The sequence below is a fragment of the Ambystoma mexicanum genome, chromosome 3p (genome assembly GCF_040938575.1).
Source record: "Ambystoma mexicanum isolate Mex_15411 chromosome 3p, UKY_AmexF1_1, whole genome shotgun sequence".
Lineage (NCBI taxonomy): Eukaryota > Metazoa > Chordata > Amphibia > Caudata > Ambystomatidae > Ambystoma > Ambystoma mexicanum.
Genome location: NC_090925.1, coordinates 664,779,691 through 664,800,775, shown reverse-complemented (window position 1 = coordinate 664,800,775; position 21,085 = coordinate 664,779,691). Strand labels below are relative to the sequence as shown.

General features: G+C 40.7%; 1 protein-coding gene across 1 annotated transcript in view; it reads left to right on the top strand.

Annotated features, from left to right (window-relative positions):
- LOC138579940 (uncharacterized) overlaps positions 1–21,085 on the top strand; it is a 256,110-nt gene that overhangs the window by 134,372 nt on the left and 100,653 nt on the right. The window contains exons 23-27 of the mRNA XM_069650158.1: positions 818–850; positions 3,809–3,859; positions 8,453–8,503; positions 13,362–13,412; positions 21,039–21,071. Of these exons, the coding sequence (XP_069506259.1) occupies positions 818–850; positions 3,809–3,859; positions 8,453–8,503; positions 13,362–13,412; positions 21,039–21,071 (219 nt within the window). The remainder of the gene's footprint in view (positions 1–817; positions 851–3,808; positions 3,860–8,452; positions 8,504–13,361; positions 13,413–21,038; positions 21,072–21,085) is intronic.

The following is a 21,085-nucleotide window of genomic DNA, read 5'->3' as shown; positions in this document are numbered from 1 at the left end:
TCCTGAACACTAAAATCCATGCTTCTTGCCTTATGTAGGTTATGGTGGTAAAGTTGATGAAGGACATATTTTAAGTAAAACATATGATTGTTGTACGATTTCACAATGCTTTTACCTGCTGAATAGCAATGTCATCTACTCAATTGAATTAGTGTGCCCTTAGACCTATGTCAGAACATTTCTCATCAATGCATCTCACATTGTACCTCAAAGTACCATCCCTTCCATCATCTTGATTGCCAGGTTAGAGATAGTTTGGACAGATTAAGGAAGGTATCAAAAAAACATTCTTGATTTAAAATAGAACATTGGCATACAGCACTGTACACTATTGTTAAAGACCACACTGATTTATTTTAAGTAGTAATAATGGAAGAGTGATAATTTAGAGGTGAGAAAGTTAAATTGAAACAAAGTGAAATGTTGGCTTAATTGCAGAATCAAGTGCATCCTCACTATTAATGAGATTCACTTAAAACATTGGCTGGGCCTAGTGAATCGCACATAGACTGTGCCATGCACCACCAAGAGGGTCCTTGCCCAATATCATTCATTAATACTGCACCTAACAGCTCATTCAGCAACACATAATAGGAGCAATCAGTGAACATGCAAAACATTAGCTTTGTCCTCCACAAAATGGTCAAGTAATCTCTCCATGCCTGACCGTTTTGCCTAGGTCAATTCGAGTTCTCCTCTGCATGCAATAAAATGGTGGGGTTTAGATGTTTTGAGAGACCTGTGCATAGAATTACCATTTAAAAATTCTAATTGACATTTTCCAAAATATGTAATACATGATTATTGTTTCCTGTAGCGCGATAATGGTAGAATTGGTGATCAACAAAAAGTAAGTAATACATATTACATTTGGACAATGTTAAGATGATGTCATCACCTGAATATTTTTGATATGTAATCACTTTCATGAATGTGCCTCTGTATTTATGTCTGGTGAATTCACCATAATTTGTCTCACAATGTTCCTGGCGTACAGTCGTCTTCTAATCCTCTGATTGTCAGGTTAGAGATGGTTTTGGAAGGATTATGAAAGGCTTCAAAACCCACCACTAATTTAAAATGTGAACCATAGAACAAAACACAGCACACAAATACTGATAGTCACATTTATTCTTGACTGGCAGATAGTAATCAATGATAGAAAACACTTTAAATGAAATTAGTCGAAATGAGCTAAGTTCAGCATCAAATGTATCCTCACTAGTATTGAGAGTGATTGAAAACCATTTGTTGTGCAGGGTGAAAAGTATATAGAATGTGCAATGTCAGCTCTGAGTATGTTGGCCCATTATCAATCGATAATGCTGCACCTAAGCACTCGCAATTCAATACAGATACCTGAAAGATCAATGAACATGCAACCTGATAGCTTTGTCCCTCAGACAAATGTTCAGTTAGTCAGTTGTTCTGCTAGTGTTTCTTAGGTTAATTTCAGTGCCTCTCTTACAGTGAGGTCACACTCCCAAGGGTAGTTGCCAATTGAAATTTGCCTTTGTTATTGGAAGTGCTGGGTACATTGGATTATTTAATGAGTGTTCAGATAAGCAGTTTCCGGGTGTTCATTGTGTAAGTGTTTGTGTATTGTATTTTCCCAGCGAGGGTAGTGAACCCCCCACACACACATACACAGAAATATGGCTTACATTTTTGGGATCTTAATTCTATTACAATCCTTGATCACTCAAAACCTCTGCCCCCTAATTGCATTGTACATTACCTATTTCAAATTAGGTAAATCCCCTCAAGAAGGCATGAATGGAAAAACGAGTGTGTGTGCATTCAGCTATATTGAAGCAATCATGGGGTAGCATCTATAATAAAAAAGAGCACTCAACAATTTGGAAAAGGGCAATCGATAATTACACATTGAGTGCCTTCTAGAGTGCATTTTGCAACAGTCATCCACATTTCATGTATACCCTTAAATGTGACAATAAATGTATATAATTACAGTTTGTATAACAAATGAGTTATATGCCAATCACATACCGGTCTGGAGGCAGCTGCTTGCATTTAAAATCTGAGAGGATAAGTTTAAACTTCTCTTAATTGTTAGCATACTAAATGGACCATCAAAATAGAAATGTTTCTTTTTGAATCAATAGATCATTGGTAGAGATTTGGTGAACATAAGTTGAATACATTCTTTTGGGCATTATTACAAAACATGACAACCATTACATTTAAATACATAAGCTTATATTTTGTACAATCGCAGATGGGACGCACACACACACACACACACACACACTCAGCTCATGGAATAATAATAATAATAATAATAATAATAATGGGAATGCTGTGCCCCTCATTTTCTTATAGTATACTCACACCCAAATGTGAGACAGGTAGCCTTAGGAAGGTGTACTGACAAAAATATTGAACACATATAAAATATAAAGGAATAAGCATCTGAGATGTGTGTGGTGTATGTTCTTTAGCTTATGTGCCAGAGAAACACAAAGTTGATTTATGAAGAAAAATGGTAAAACACTATAAATGATTGCCATCTTTTAAAACATAACCTAAAAGTCTATGAAGTATCTTCCCCGGAGGCATTTGTGGGTTGTAAAACAATGTGGGAGAGATCCAATGAGAGACCCGTACATTTAGTTATCTTTTCAAAGTTTTTATTTAGTCTTGATGAACACCGAAATTGAAATACATGCATATTGTCTTCTGTAGGGTGTTGGTGGCAAAGCTTGTGGTGGAATAGTACGTGGAACAAACTGTTTACTCACTTATTCAATGTTTGTTTAATGTTGAATATTATTGACATCTAATCACTTTAAAGGAAGAACCAAGAAAACCCAGCACAAAAATATTTTTTTCAAACTCACTCTAATACCACTGGCTAAGTATCTGCTTTCTTTCTGTTCCTCTTTACTATGGTAACACAATTGACTGAAAAAGAGGTGGACCCCACATGAGACATTTAATAGTACCTCCCGCAAACAAAAGAGAATATCAGTGTGGTTAGGTATAGTGGTTAGACTTTCTAGAATGCCATCTAAGGATTTTCCACTGTGTCATGATTTTCTCATTATTGAGTGAACCAACATGTAGGGCAATATCACTGAGTTGATCTGCTCCATAATCAGTGCACCATACTAGCCATGAGGCAAGGACATGGTCAACTCCAAACTAGAAAATACATGGGAGGGAGCTAAGGCATCTAATGACAGCAGAATTCTGACCCGTTGACAAACTGTGCATTATTAAAGGGCTCACAAAGTTGTGTGCTGCTCATAATCTCAGCACTTCATGCAGCGTGGCTACTTTCTATAGGCTGAACATGCAGGAGCCAGAGTTTTGTGACCCCCCTACATTTGCCCCTTCCAAAGCAAAAACAATCAACCACATGCATATTGATGATGTGCAGCAATTTCCCAAAGACTACTGGTATCTGGCCGAATAATGTCCTTATCATACGACTAAAGGCGTAGGAGGAGGCATCAGACAATAGGCCTGAATGACAACCGTCAGGTAGATCCCAACATCCAAGCACACAAAACAGCAAAGACATGGCCAATTTTAGCTGTGCTAACAGGTGCAGGGGAAGAAGCTCCAAAATCCATAAACACATTTTGAAGAATGCCATCAATGACACCTACTAACAAGTACAAGTAAAGCCAGACTGCTGATGTGTGATTATTGAGAGTGTACAATAAAATACCTTTTGGAAATGGACAGTGCTATGTTGCATGTTTATATATTGTGTTACATTGTTGTGTTGTGTACATGGCTTTATTTAATCTTGAACTTATCCTCTATTTGTTTCCTTTAGGGCGGTGGTGTCAGAGGTGGAGCTGGTGGCAGTGCTGACGGAGGCATTCTCGTAAGAATCCTATATCTTGTTATTTTCTTTTTCTTTAATAAAAATGTTTTCAATACAGAAGGTACTTTTACAAAATATTCAAATACAAAACATTGACAATGTAATATCAAAAATGCAATATATTTTTTGTTACAATTTAAAGGCGCAAGGAAATCATCATTCTAAATTATTGCAAAATTAGTACAGCCTTTCTCTACAAAATAAACACCAGTGCTTTCAATGTTAGCATCTAGACGTTAATGCCTCAACCATCCAATTAATACTTCCTTCTCCTAAAATGGGGCATAGCACAGTTTCTTTCATAATGTCCTACCAGGTACCTATCAGTTCCTCTACTGCTAGGTGAGCTCCTACCATCACCTCATCCAGTCTGACGATGATAGTAATCAAAAACTTTACCAGACCCAGAGTGAGTGACATGTGGCCAGTTGTCTTAAGTTTGTGCCATAGGTCAGATGCTATAAGACCTGTAGGAGAATTGATGAAGGGAGAAAAAGTTCCAATTCTCTCCTTCAATACCTTGGGTCAATACTTCACCAAATGTTGCAGCAACTCAAATCCCCCTCATCACAGTCTGCTGAGTCTTAGCTCTGCGGGGATCTCCAATTTAGGCCCCACCACATCTAGGCTCAGCAAATAGTGCAGTCTGAATTTTAATAACCCTGTTATGTTAGGCTGCATAGACAATTGCCATTATCCAATTTGCCTTTCTTTGCCCGAGGCTCATGTCTTTGCCTGTTCAGAGATGTTACAGAGATCTGCGTATGTTTCCCAATCCTGATGCTTCACTAAGAAGCATACACTTTTTCTAAGAAGGCATTTTGAAGCACAAAGACAATCAATTACAGATATGTGTAAATCTGATGTCTCTTTTTCCAGATTAGTATAGTCCAAAGCAGTAGTGGCTAGTAGGCAATTCTATGTCCTGGAATGTTACAGGGTCTGAGAGATCGGCCCTTGATAGCAAGCTCGGTCGACCCAACCCTTCACCCCTACTCACCCAAACCCCAAAACATACTGCACATACCGCGCTTGCCACATTGATGTGTGTATTTGAGGTCCACCACCAGGTAAATGGGAAGAGAGAGACTCGAACAAGGTAAGGGAGACCTATGAAAGCCTCCTGCTGCACCAAACACCATAACACACTGCGCACACTGCGTGCTCCACAGTGGTGTGTGTATTTACGGTCTGCCTCAAGGCAAAAGGGAAGAGAGACTCCAACAAGGTAAGGAAGCAAATGAAAGCCTCCTGCTGCACCAAACGCAAAAAAACACTGTGCATAGCTGGCTTTCAATCATATGGACTGTGGTTGAATTTTTAATGAAAATCGCCCTTGATAAATCCAGCAATGAAGTGATGAATGTGCACTCTAATATGGTCTTATTATCCCCCAGAGTGGGATAGGAAATTAAATGTGAAACTGAGGAACAACAATTCATGCTCTCAGGTTCAGGTTTTATTTTGATCAGAGTGGGAGAGGAAATTAAATGTGAAACTGAGGAACAACAATTCATGCTTTCAGGCTCAGGTTTTATTTTAAAGTGGTTCTGCTGACTTAAGATAGTACAAGTAGAGTCTTCAATTGAATGGTAGACCTGATGCAGGCAACTTACACAGGCTTTTTTTTCTCCATAAAAGGTCAGGTTCATGAATGTGTTTAGGAAGGTTAGAAGAAATATAGAGGGGATTTACAAAACTTTAAATGTCTCCTGGTATATACTGTAACATTAAGTAAAGTGGTCCCGGGTGGGTGATGTGATAACAGCCTACCAGCCGAAAACATTGTGGGCCCAATTAATGTAAGGGACACACCAATGATGTAGGGCCATTACTACTGAAACCTGTCCCAGACTATAAAGTTAAAGCTATTAGCACCTTGAGCCTACATATGGATTCTTAATTGTGCATTGTATTGTGGGAAGCCAGCTTCAGATGTGTCTTGCATACAAATTTCCCCTAGAAATCTCCAAACAAAAATGCCTGCTCAGTAAAACAGAAATGGGACATTGTCCCTATTCTATGTTCATTGCTTCCAACAGATGGGCTGTCTAATCCGAATGTGAGACAGCAATGTGTAGATATTTGGGTTAAAGCCAATGATAGGGAAAAGGTGGGCAGCGTTATAGGTTGCGGAGAGGCAGGGGATCACAGGGCAAAGAGGAAAACTATGGGCCTGGAGCACAGACCTGGAGGATGGAAAAGAATGGGAGCTTATACAGATGGAAATAGCCTGTTCCTCTTGACTCCAGAAGGGCTGACACAACTCGCTCATGTGCTGAGGAAGGTTCCTACATCATAACTTGAGTGCTCTACCAAGAAAGCAAGTTCTTAGTGTAGCCTTATCATAACAGATGATGTCTAGGTTTGGGCTAATCCAATTTTTAGGAGTAGGACATAGCAATACAATTCTATGATTTGTGCGTATTGCCATCTCTGCTGCTAAATATATTTCTAGGAACTGTGTATCGCAAATTCTGAAAATATGTCTCAAATTCCTGAATTCCTGGGAACGTTTTAATATCTTTTAAACTCCACACCTTGCAGGATATTACAAATCTCTCTGTTCCTACCCAACCCAATTACACAGCTCTCATATTTCTTAACAGTGAGCACTATACAAAAATAAAATCAAATTAATTTACAACATAGTTAATTATGGCAAGGGAAATGGTCAAAATTGACATCAATGGCTTGTAAGCATTGTGCTAAGAGTGTAACATACATAAAGCAGCACTGAGGGCACATCAACTAAAATATTTGTTCAATATTGGATGTTGAGTTTTAAATTCTTCTCAAAGGTCTGGGGCACTGCAGCATTGTATGTTGTCATAGTAGTGACAATGTACTCCTATCACTCAAAATCCAGAATTACTATTTAGTTACCAATTTGTTTCAGCATTGTTTCAGCTCAAGAATCATCTCACTGTATATTTTAAATGATGACACCTGAACATGCTGGAATTCCAAGCTGCATGCATGTTGGCAATATGGCAGAGAGTCATCAATATACACAAAAAGCTGGCATACTAGCCAGTTGTTCATTTGATATAATGTGATCCATGTATGACCAAACCATACATTTACACAACTTCCTCATTACATCCCACTGGGAATTGGTGGCATAGCTGGTGCTAACAATTTGGTAAAACATAGTTCTTATTTCAGTGAGATTTAATATTAATCATATTCAACACAGATAATCACTTCAGGATTCCTGCAACATTGCATAAAGCTACTAGAGATTTCAGTTTTGGGACTAACAATGTAAATCATACTACTTCTGTGAGCAATAGATTCTGACTGATGGCAACCAACCTAAGATCTCATATAACATTAACTATTTGTAAGGAATGTAGCACACTGATCCAATCCTACTATGTGAATGCTCACTTATATATTATGCTGACACATTATAGTAAACAGAGTTGTATCTGCTCATTCTGCATAGGTTATGGTTGGAAGATGGTTTCAGGAGGGGACACAATAATGAGGCCGCTGAGCTAGGAAAAGTACTACATACACAAGGTATTTGATTTCAAGAAGCATCTGTTTAAAAGACAAATGTATGACACTCCAAAATCTCACCTTCCTGAACAAAGTAAAGGACCAAGAAAACCCAGCGCAAATATTGTTGTTCAAACTCACTCTAATACCACTGGCTAAGTATTTGGTTTCTTTCTGTTCCTCTTTTCTCATTTAACAAAACTGACTGAAAAAGAGGTGGACCGCACATGAGAGATTTAATAGTACCTCCCTCAAACAAAAGAAAATATCAGTGTGAATAGTGTATCGACTATCTAGGATGCCACCTAAGGATTTTTCACAGTCTCAATGATTTTCTCATTATTGAGTGACCCAATAGGGCAATGTCAATGAGTTGATCTGCTCCATACTCAGTGAACCATGTTAGTCATGAGGCAAGGACATGGTCAGCTCCAAACTGGAAAATACATGGGAGGAAGCTAAAACATCCAATGACAGCAGAATTCTGATCCGTTGACAAATTGTGCATTATTAATGGCTCACAAAGTTGTGTGCTGCTCATGATCACAGCACTTCATGCAGAGTGTCTACTTTCTGTAGGCTGAACATGCAGGAGCCAGAGTTTTATGACCGCCCTACATTTGCCCCTTCCAAAGCAAAAACAATCAACCACATGCATATTGATGATGTGCAGCAACTTCCCAAAGACTACTGGTATCTGGCCAAATAATGTCCCTATCATACGACTAAAGGTGTAGGAGGAGGCATCAGGCAATAGCCCTGAATGACTACCGTCAGGTAGATCCCAACATCCATGCACACAAAACAGTACAGCACAGACATGGCCAATGCGCCGTGCTAACAAGTGCAGTGGAAGAAACTCCAAAATCCGGAAACACATTTTGAAGAATGCCATCAATGACATCTACTAACAAGTAAAAATCAAGCCAGACACCTGATGTGTGATTATTGAGAGTGCATTGTACAATAAGAGACCTTTTGGAAATGGACAGTGCTATGTTGCACGTTTATAAATTGTGTTACAGTGTTGTGGTGTGTGCATGGCTTTGTTTAATCTTGAACTTGTCCTCTATTTGTTTCCTTTAGGGCGGTGGTGTAAGAGTTGGAGCTGGTGGCAGTGCTGGTGGAGGCATTCTCGTAAGAATACTAAATCTTTTTCTTTTTTTTTTAAAATCAAAATGTTTTCAGTACACAAGGTACTTTTACATGATGTTCAAATGCAAAACATTGACAACGTAATATCAAAAATGCTATTAATTTTCTGTTACAATTTAAAGGCGCACAGACACCATTCTAAATAATCTCACAATTAGTACAGTCTTTCTCTACAAAATAAACACCAATGCTTTCAATGTTAGCTGCTAGACGTTAACGCCTCAACCATCCAATTCATACTTCCCTCTCCTAAAATGGGGGCATAGCACACATTTTCTCAGAATGTCCTACCCAGTACCCATCAGTTCCTTAACCTCTAGGTGAGCTCCTACCTTCACCTCATCCAGTCTGGCGAATATAGTAATCAAAAACTTTACCAGACCCAGAGTGAGTGACAGGTGGCCAGTTGTCTTAAATCTGTGCCATAGGTCAGATGTTATAAGACCTGTAGGGTAATTTATGAAGGGAGTAAAATGTACAATCCTCTCCTTCAATACCTTGGGTCAATACACCAAATGTTGCACCAACTCAAACTCCCCGCAGCACAGTCTGCTGCATCTTAGCTCTCGGGGACCTCCAATTTAGGCCCCACCACATCTAGGGTCAGCAAACAGTGCAGTCTAAATTTTAATAACCCAGTAATTTTAGGCTGCATAGACAATTGCCATTATTCAATTTGCCTTTTTTTTCCCATTCAGAGATTTTACCGAGCTCCAAGTACATTTTCCAATCCTGATTGCTTCACTAAGAAGCTTACACTTTTTCTAAGGAGGCATTTTGAAGCAGAAAGACAATCAAATACAGGTATATTTAAGTCTGGTGTATCTTTTTCCTGATTAGTATAGTCTGAAGCAGTAGTAGCTAGTAGGCAATTCTAGGTCCAAGAATGTTACAGGGTCTGAGAGACCGGCCCTTGATAGCAAGCTCTGTCAAACCAACCCTGCACCCCTGCTCACGCAAACACCAAAATACACTGTGCATACTGCGCAATGCGCAATGGTTTGTGCATTTAAGGTCCACCTCCAGGCGAACGGGAAGATAGATTCGAACAAGGTAAGGGAGACCAATGAAAGACTCCTGCTGTACCAAACAACAAAACATACTGCACACACCAGGCGTTCCTTAATGGTGTGTGTATTTAAGATTTGTCTCCAGGGAAAAGGGAAGAGAAACTCCAACAAGGTAAGGGAGACCAATGAAAGCCTCCTGCTGCACCAAATACCAAAACACACTGCACGCTCTGCTTTGGTGTGTGTATTTACTGTCTGCCTCAAGGCAATAGGGAAGAGACACTCCAACAGGGTAAGGGAGACCAATGAAAACCTCCTGCTGCACCAAACACCAAAACACACTGAGCACAACTGGCTTTCAATCATATGTACTGTGGTTGAATGATTTATTGAAAATCACCCATGCGAAATCCAGCTATGAAGTGATGAATGTGCACTCAAGTATGGCCTTATTGACTGTCAATATTTCAGAGTGGGAGAGGAAATTAAATGTGAAACTGAGGAACAACAATTCATGCTCTCAGGCTCAGGTTTTATTTTGATGTGGTTCTGCTGACTTATGATTGTAGAAGTAGAGTCTTCAATTGGATGGTAGACAAGCAACTTACACAGGTTTTTTTTCTCCAAAATAGGTGCAGTTCATAAATGTCTTTAGGAAGGTTAGCAGAAATATAGAAGGGATTTCACAAAGTTTAAATGTCTCCTGGTAGATAGTGTAGCATTAAGTAATGTGGTCTGGGGTGGTACTTTGATAACAGCCCACCATCCCAAAACAGTGTAGGCCCAATGAATGTAAGGGACACACCAATGATTTAGGGCCATTACTACTGAAGCCTGTCCCATACTATGAAGTTAAAGCTATTAGCACCTTGAGCCTACATCTTGGGTTTTAATTGTGCATTGTATTGTGGGAAGCCAGCTTCAGATGTCTATTGCATACACATTTCCCCTAAAAATCTCCAAACAAAAATGTCTGCACAGTAAAGCAGAAACATGACATTGTCCCTTTTCTATGTTCATTGCTTCCAGCAGCTGGGCTGTGTAATCCAAATGTGAGGCAGCAGTGTGTAGGTATTTGGGTTAAAGGCAATGATAGGGAAAATATGGGAAGCGTTATAGTTTGAAAGAAGGCACAGGATCACAGGGCAATGGGGTCAAATGAGCTTGGAGCACAGACCTGGAGGCTGGAATAGAATGGGAGCTTTTAGAGATGGAAAAAGCCTGCACCCCTTGACTCCAGAATGGAAGACACAATTCTCCCATGTGCTGAGGAAGGTTCCTACATCATAATTCGAGTGTTCTACCAAGAAAGCAAGTTCCTAGTGTAGCCTTATCATAACAGATGATTGGCCTCATTACGACCCAGGCGGTAAGTTACCGCATGGGCCGTGACTTTACCACCATGGCATAAACTAAGTTTACGCCATGGTGGTTGGCGGATTTACCGCCCCATTCCAACCTTGGCGGGGCGGTAAATCCCCATTTTCCCATTTTCCCTTCCCCATTCCCATTTTGCCCCATAGGGCATAATGGGAGTGGGGAAGGCGTTAATTACGTCACCGTAAATTACGGTGGCGTAATTAACATCAAGGTCCCTTGGCGCCATGGATTTTAACACCTGCTAAAAGCAGGTGTTAAAACCTCCATGGCGCTAAGGGACCTCGGAATCAGGCGGTAAGGGTCGGCGCTGTTTACGCCGCCGTAAAACCCTTACCGCCTGAGTCGTAATGAGGCCCGATGTCTAGGTTTGGGCTAATCCAATTTTTAGGGGAGGACATAACATCACAATTCTAAGATTCTTGTGTATTGAACTCTCTGCTCTTAAATGTATTTCCAGGAACTGTGTATAGCAAATTCTGAAAATATGTCTCAAATACCTGAATTTCTGAGAATGTTTTAATATATTTTAAACTCCACACCATGCAGGATATTGCAAACGACTCCCTTCCTACCCAACCCAATTACAAGGCTCTGATATATCTTAACAGGGAGCACTACATAAAAATTAAATAAAATTTACTTGCAACGTGTTGCAGTTAATAATGACAAGGAAAATGGTCAAAATTAACATCAATGGCTTGTAAGCATATTTGTAAGAGGGTAACATGTGTAAAGCAGCACTGAGGGCTCATCACCTAAAATGTGTGTTCCAATATTGGATGTTGAGTATGTTAATTCCTCTCAAAGGTCTAGGGCACTGCAGCATTGTATGTTCTCATAGTGCTGACAATGTTCTCCTATCACGCAAAACAAGAACTACTATATAGTTACCAGTTTGTTTAAGCATTGTTTCACCTCAAAAATCATCTCATTGTATATTTTTAAATTTGACACCTGAACATGCCGGAAATCCAAGCTTCATGCATGTTGGCAATATGGCAGAGAGTCATCAGTATACACAAAAAGCTGGCATAATAGTCAGTTGTGCATTTGTTATAATGTGATCCATGTATGACCAAACCATAAATTTACTCAACGTCCTCATTACATCCCACTGGAAATTAGTGGCATAGCTGGTGCTAACATTTGAGTAAAACATATTTATTACTTCAGTAAGATTTAATATTAATCATATTCAACCCAGTTAATCACTTTAGGATTCCTGCAACATCCATAAAGCACCAGGGATTTCAGGTTTGAGTCCAACACTGTAAATCATACTACTTCCATGAACAATAGAGTCTGACTGATGGCAACCAACCAAAGGTCTCATATAACATTAACTATTTGAAAGGAGTGTAGCAGACTGATCCAGCCCTACTATGTGAATGCTCACTTATACATTATGCTGACACATAACGGTAAACAGAGTTGTATCTGCTCATTCTGCATATGTTATGGTTGGAAGAAGGTTTCGGGAGGGGAACCAATCAGATATTAAAACGTACATAATGAGGATGCTGGGCTAGGAAAAGTAAACCATACACAAGGTATTTGATTTCAAGGAACATCTATTTACAAGACAAACATAAGCCACTCCAAAATATCACCTTTCTGAAAAAAGTAAAGGACCAAGAAAACCCAGCACAAATATGTTTATTCAAACTCACTCTAATACCACTGGCTAAGTATATTGTTTCTTTCTGTTCCACTTTTCACTGGTAACAAAATTGACTGAAAAAGAGGTGGACCCCACATATAGCATTTAATGGTACCTCCCTCAAACAAAAGAGTATATCAGTGTTGTTAGCTGATGGACTATCTAGAATGCCACCTAAGGATTTTACACTGTGTCAATGATTTTCTCATTATTGAGTGACCCAACATATAGGGAAATATCACTGATTTGATCTGCTCCATACTCAGTGCAACATACTAGCCATGAGACAAGGACATGGTTAACTCCAAACTGGAAAATACATGGGAGGAAGTTAAGTCATCCAATGACAGCAAATTCCTGACCCGTTGTCAAATTGCACATTATTAAATGGCTCTCAATGTTGTGTGCTACAAATAATGTCCCACGACTAAAGGTGTAAGAGGAGGCATCAGACAATAGCCCTGAATGAGTACCGTCAGGTAGATCCAAACATCCATGCACACAAAACAGTACAGCACAGACGTGGCCAATGCGCCGTGCTAGCAAGTGCAGTGGAAGAAGCTCCAAAATCCGTAAACACATTTTGAAGAATGCCATACATGGCATCTACTAACAAGTAAAAGTAAAGGCAGACAGCTGATGTGTGATTATTGAGAGTGTGCATTGTACAATAAGAAACCTTTTGGAAATGGACAGTGCTATGTTGCACATTTATAAATTGTGTTACGGTGTTGTGGTGTGTACATGGCTTTATTTAATCTTAAACATATCCTCTATTTGTTACCCTTAGGGTGGTGGTGTAAGAGTTGGAACTGGTGGCAGTGCTGGCAGAGGCATCCTCGTAAGAATACTATATCTTTTTCGTTTCTTTTTTTTAAAAATAAAAATGTTTTCAGTACACAAGGTACTTTTACATGATATTCAAATGCAAAACATTGACAACATAATATCAAAAATGCTATTCATTTTTTTTTTACAATTTAAAGGCAAAAGAAAATCATCATTCTAAATTATCGCACACTTCGTACAGCCTTTCATTACAAAATAAACACCAATGCTTTCAATGTTAGTATCTAGACGTAAAAGGATCAACCATCCAATTCATACTTCCCTCTCCTAAAATGGGGGCATAGCACAGTTTTTTCAGAATGTGCTACTCGGTACCCACCAGTTCCTCTACCTCTAGGTGAGCTCCTACCATCACCTCATCCAGTCTGGCTAAGATAGTAATCAAAAACTTTACCAGACCCAGAGTGAGTGACAGGTGGGCAGTTGTCTTAAGTCTGTGCCATAGGTCAGATGCTATAAGACTTGTAGGGGAATTGATGAGGGCAGAAAAAAGTTACAATCCTCTCCTTCAATACCTTGAGTCAATACATCACCAACTGTTGCAGCAATTTAAATTCCCCTCAAAACAGTCTTCTGCGTCTTAGCTCTGTGGGGATCTCCAATTTAGGCCCTTCCACATCTAGGGTCGGCAAACAGTGCAGTCTAAATTTGTAATAACCCAGTTGTTTTAGGCTGCATAGACAATTGCCATTATCCAGTTTCCATTTTTTCCCCGAGGTGCAAGGCTTTGCCCTTTCAGAGATTTAACAGAACTCTGAGTACGTTTCCCAATCCTGATTGCTTCACCAAGAAGCATACACTTTTTCTAATAAGGCATTTTGTAGTAGAAAGACAATCAATTACAGGTATATGTAAGTCTGGTGTCTCTCTTTCCAGATTAGTATAGTCCAAAGCAGTAGTGGCAAGTAAGCAATTCTAGGTCCCAAAATGTTACAGGGACTGACAGATCGTCCCTTGATAGCAAGCTCATTCGAACCAACCCCGAACACCCGCCAACTCAGACACCAAAACACACTGCGCATACCGCGCGCTCCGCGATGGTGTGTGTATTTAAGGTCCACCTCCCGGCAAAAGGGAAGAGAGACTTGAACAAAGTAAGGGAGACCAATGAAAGCCTTCTCCTGTGCCAAACACCAAAACACACTGTGCACACCACGCGCGCTGCAATGGTGTGTGTACTTAAGGTCCACCTCCTTGCAAAAGGGAAGAGAGACTCCATCAAAGTAAGGGAGACCAATGAAAGCCTCCGGCTGCACCAAACACCAAAACACACTGCACATACTGCGTGCTCCGCAGTGGTGTGTGTGTGCTTTTACGGTCTGCCTCATGGCAAAAGGGAAGAGAGACTCCAACAATGTAAGGGAGACCAATGAAAGCCTCCTGCTGCACCAAACACCAAAACACACTGCGCAAAACAGACTTTCAATCATATGTACTGTTGTAATGATTGATTGAAAATCACCCTTGATAAATTCAGCAATGAAGTAATAAATGTTCATTGTAGTATGGCTTTATAGACTGTAAATTTTTCAGAGTGGCAGGGAAAATTAAATGTGAAACTCAGGAACCACAATTCATGCTCTCGGGCTCAGGCTTTATTATGATGTGGTTCGGCTTATTTAAGATTATATAAGTGGAGTCTTCAACTGGATGGTAGACATGATGCAGGCAATTTACACAGGCTTTTTGTTCCAAAAAAGGTCAAGTTCATAAATATGTTTAGGAAGGTTAGCAGAAATATAGAGGGGATTTCCCAAAGTTTAAATGTCTCCTGGTATACACTGTAGCATTAAGGGCCTCATCACGACTATCTGCCCTACCGCCGAACTCCCCGGCGCTAATAGCGCCGGATCACGAGTTTGGCGGTAATGTTAATCCCCATTCCCCATTGAGCCCATTCAGGAATGCCCCATTCCCCACTGGGCTCAATGGGGAAATTTTGCCCTTATACCGCCGGCGGATTTCCCGCCGGCGGTATGAGCGCACATTTTCGGTGGATTTCCCCCCAGCTCAGAGCTGGGGCGAAATCCGCCGAAGTCCTGATTTGGCGGACCCTTAAATCCGGCAGTAATAGCGCTACCGCCGGATTTAAGGGTTACCGCCAAAGTCGTGATGAGGCCCTAAGTATTGTCCCTGGGGTGGGTACTGTGATAACAGTCGACCAGCCCAAAATATTGTAGGCCCAATCAATGTAAGGTACACACCAATGATGTAGGGCCATTACTACTGAAGCCTGTCCCAGACTATGAAGTTAAAACTATTAGCACCGTGATCCTCCAGCTGGGGTTTTAATTGTGCATTGTATTGTGGTAAGCCAGCTTCAGATGTCTCTTGTATACACATTTCCCCTGATACCCTGTTGTATGGAATTTTTTCCTCTCAGGAGTGTCTACAACCCCAGCTCAGCTAAAACGTATTTGTAGACCATCCTGAGTGGAAGAAATTCCATAGAACAGGGTATCTGACCCATGTTGGTTCTCAGGAAGGGGCTCCCACACTAGATTACGATTACCTAAATAGTTTTGATTTCTAATCCTGCATGAACGTTCACCTGTAGATAACCCCCGGTGGACATCTATATTGCATCTCACAGTATTCATTTTTAATCACATTTATTTTTGGGGAATATTCAAATTCATGTTTTGGAAATTATGGCAAAATGTACATTTGGCATGTCCTCATGACTCAAATTCTTTCCAATACGTTTTGCCATTTCTCAAGACAGATTCAGATATGATACATACTTTAACTAGGTTTTAACAATTTGATTTAAACATGACTCATTCCATCAATGCTAAAGATGCTGTGGAATGAAATGCCATGCACTCTTCTTGATGTTCATAATTATATTTCCATTTGTGACAGCAATGGAAGAGGGAAGGCCTAGATGAACAAATCCTGTCATGGAGCAAGGGAAATGCTGAGTTAAGAGCAGCAACACAACCACTACCCTCACTAATACAAACACCTCTGTGTGTGTTTGAAACATTTAAAGAAATATAAAGCAGATGAAAGGACGAAAATAAAAAAAACACTTAAAAATCCAAAGTATAATTCTGCACTGGAAGTCCCTATAGCTTTGCCAACCGATTCCATATAACAATTAATGAGCAGTATTCTGGATAGGAAGTCACTACCATATGTGCACTTGGTGATTTACAAGTGTAGTAGTTACACAAGGGCTTTTCCTATTACTGAAACACCAACTGAAAATGCCACCCTCTTTTTTTACAGTCATTTAAGGTATTTCATATGTTTTGAATGTCTCAGGATTAAGCTTTAAATAGATAGTCACTCATCTGCTTAATATACGGTTCAAAGTGCATCAAAGTTCCATATTTTAAAGAACCATGCTCTATGTGCGATCCTTCACAGTATCCTTATATGATATGATATGATGTGGCATTTATAACGGACATGTACAGAAGTGTTTCTAGGTGCAACAAGACAAGGAGGGGGAAACATGTGAGGACAAAATAACAATCTTACTAGGGCTTGTGTCAATCAGATAGTGAAAGTGCAGGGGGGAGAGGATTAGGGAAGTGAAATTAACTAACAAGTGCAGCAAGAAGGTACTGTAGGGTTACAGATACAGACCCTTAAGTGCTGGAGAGACTGAAGGCAGTGCAAGGACAACCAGGCCAGAGTTCAGAGAGTGACCAGTGCATGGAGCAGTCAGGTGCATCAGCAGGGGAGAGAAAGAGAGAAAGTGGAAGCGGAAAGGAAGGTCTTGAGTTGCTCCAAGAACCACAGGTGGTTTTGCTCAAGTTTGAGAGAGGCAAGGAGGCTTTTCCAGAGGGAGGCCCCAGCCGAGGAGATAGCTCTGCCCTCAACTCTCTACTTGGAGAAGCGTCTGAGCCTAAGAGAGTTGGATGAGCCGAGAGTTTGAGAAGGAAGCTGTTTTGGAAGAGAAAGTTAGAGATAGTGCAGTCCCAGGCCCCAGAAAGCCTTGTGAACAATGCAGAGGGTCTTAAACCTGATCCTTGCAGCTGCGGTGGACAAGTGAAGAGATTTTAGAGCTCGAGAGATATAATCCCTGTGCTTGAGGCCAAGGACAAGTCTTGCAGTCCTGTTCTGGATAAGTTGAAAAGGTCAAAGAGTAGAGGCAGTAAGAGTTAGAAAGAGGCTGTTGCAATAGTCCATTCTAGAGTGTTGGAGGAGCAAGAGGATGGGCAGAAGAGGAAGCAAGAGAAGGCAGGGTAGTCAGAGATGGAGAAGAGAGAGCCAGAGTGGTGGCAGAGGAGGAAAGCAACAAGGTGGCCAGTGAATGATCAGTGGGTGTCAAAGAGGTGGCATAGGAAGGAGGCAGCAGAGGAGCCAGAGAGGGCTAAGAAAGGATAGCAGGCGAGGAAAGGAAGTTGATAAGGCGTGCAACACATCTATCAAAGAGGAGGAGATTGGCTTGAAGGCCCTGGACCAAAATATTAATGATGGTCTTAGAGGAGGGGAAGGGGGCCAAAGGGCCTGAAACACAAACCACCATTAATGGATGGAAGAAGAGGAAAAAAGAGAAAGAACAGAGACCATGTGGGCGGTCCAAAGGCCTGAAGAGGGAACGACAAAGAAAATGTCGGTAAGGGTCTGTCTGGAGGAAGCACTGAGCACTGATATAGGTATCAGCGATAGGGAGGACTGGGTTGGAGACCAGAATGTCCCTTTTTACCTTTTTCCTACCAGACCTAGTAAGAGGGATAGGATAGTCAATAGAAAAACAGTTAGAAAAGATAGGTGAGACAGAGAGCACCATAGGGGTGTAGGGAGGAAAGATGGGGGGAGAGAGAGGGAAGCGCAGGCAGGCAAGGGGGTAGGGGAGGTCACACATGGGTGTGGATACGAGGGAGGCACCGGGGGGACAAGAAAGGGAGGAGGCACAGCAAAGAACACAAACAGTGGACCTACAAATCAGATGCAGTACAGAACCATCAGAAAAAAAGAGCACAACATGGAACCTAGAAGTAGAAAATGCAGATGTACTACAGAACCAGGGAAATCACAAATCACAACAGGGAACCTGGAAGTAAAGCAAACCGATGCAATACAGGAGCAAAAGCAAAACAAAGAGGTCAGCAGGGAATCTAGAAGTGAAGAATGCAGGCAATTGCACAAACCGTGAATAGCAACACAATATCAAGAAGCGTAGAGAGCAAACACCAAGTCAATGCAATCAACAATACAGTCAACAAGGTACAGAACACAACAGGATCCTAGAAAAAGAATGCAGGCAATGCAAAGTAATTCCAGAAAAAGTGTGGAGCGCGGGACAATGTAAGAATTTTACTCAATAGGTTGAAGAGGGAAGGGCTGAGATGTGAGCGAAGGAAGGGAAATGCAGGGGGGGACGGAACAGGATGCAGGAATAAGTATTTGAGCATGGCACAATACAACACACACAAACTCGACATACCTGATCAGTCGCAGGAGGTAGACAACATTGGAGCTGTCCTTAGCCTCTGGTCCTTGGTCGAGGGGGCTGCCATGGCAGTGGGGTGACTTGGTTGTCTGACTTAAAGGGCCTGCCAAGCACTGGGAGCACGGTGGGTTGGAGGGAGGGGCAACAAACAAGGAAGCACCATTGACAAAGGGAGATGGGAGTGGGCACACACACGCTGCGGCACCAGAATACAACTTTTACAAATGCACAACTTACTGTGCCACGGAACACCTGTCCTCACCCCATCACCGAAGAAGTTGACAGAAGTTGAGGGAGAAAACTCATGTTGGTGCATGCTTACCTGCTATCTGGGGAGGGGTTCGGGCCCTGGGTCCTCTTGGTCCAAACAGGAATTGCCCTTTTCTTCATCTGCCCTTTGCTTCAGACGCCTGGGCGAGAGACACCCTTGATCTAAGAGTAAAGAGCAGAAAGGAAGAGGCAGAACTAAGAAGGTGGGCGGGGCAGATCAGGTGACAAGATACGCTTGCACCTGCTCTGCATTTTCAGAATCGGTTATTCGGCCTGCCAAATATGCAAGGGAGGAAGTCAAACCTACAAGCGCCAAACATAGTTGCCAGGAGTGGTTGGCACATATTACAAAGGATGTTCCTTGGGGATGTGTACATATAATGCTACCATCACATACAATATGCCATAAGATATTATGATGCAATGTCGTACAAAGCTCAGTGTATGTCATATCAATATTTAACATGAGGCAATGCCTAATGACTCAAATGTTAAGGAATACTGGTTGATGCTTCTTGAAACAGAATGTTAAGGAATACTGGTTGATGCTTCTTGAAACAGATTCATAAATCATACATTTCAATATATTTGAAAAACTATGTTTTCACGTTCCACAGTAACTATCTTGATTTAAACATGACTTGTTAATTATAATTATAATTTATTGTAATACAACATTGATGTCAAAGGATGATAAAACCGAATGCATATAAGCTTAATTAAATTCAGTTAAATACTCAAAACCTGTATTGCAAGATAATTACAAGTCACAGCTCAAAACATCTCAAGTCATGGATTCAGATATAACTGCACATCACAGTAGCTAGCCATGAATGAATGACTGATCATTTCTCATTCATCTTTATATAATTCAAATCTAAAAATGAAACCCACTGTAACCCCTCTTTCAAACATTCCATTAAAAAGTTTCAGCTAGTTCCCAATTTAAGATGCACATTAGTTGTAGCAGCATCCTGAACAATACACTCATATGTTTTTAGGGTTTTGGACTTGACCGCAAAAGTGACCACAAATTAGTTCCCATTTTGACCACGGCAATACAGTGCTCCTTTATGTATGCTCAGATTATGATTCAATATGATACGATATGTTATTTATAACAAGCTTAATACTTAGAGGTTTCTAAGCACGGGAATCAAACCTGTGTTGCTCCATGTCGTCTTGCTTCCAAGACGAGCATGTTGCCCCTGTGCTATCCTCTTAAGACAATGACAGTACCAGAAGATAGATGGATTAAATGTGGGACATTTGAAATGAAAATAGCGAGAAATGGAGTCCAGAAAAATGGCCAACACACTCCCTACACAAATGCAAGCACTTATTAACATTGAGAAATTATTCTGAAATACAGAGCAGATGTAAGTAAGAGAGCAAGTTACTCACAATAAACAATGATTTTTTAGAACTACACAGAAACCCTAATTTTCCCGTTGATCAATTACAGACATCAATTAATGAACTGTAGTTTGGATAGGAAGTCACCACAGACCCAATTAGAAGTGGATTTCTCTTGGAGCTGAGTGCTGGTCTATTACGAGAACATCAATTGAAAAATGTCCCCCTCTATTTATAGCAAATAAGGTCTTTGAAATTCTGCCCAGAATTATTTTTGTATTCATCCTGACTCGTCTTCCTAATGCATGTTTCAATGTACAGAGGTGCTGGGCATCTTGAAGCTACCATTTCCTGTGTATGACCCTTCACATTATTCTGCACCTTAAGAACCATGAACTTTGCTTGCCAAATACAACAATCCAACCAAGATGTTCATGATATGTTGCCAGGAAAGGAGGGTAGAGAGTGCATATTTAAAAGCTTGTGGCTTTCCTTTGATGACATGTGTACATTTCATTACAAAGTAAAGCATTCTGCATGACTCTATCTCATTATTGAAATATGCACTTTGTTCTTCTAAAGGGAGATGGTCGTGGAATGTCTGGTGGCAAAGGGGTGAGTACAAGATT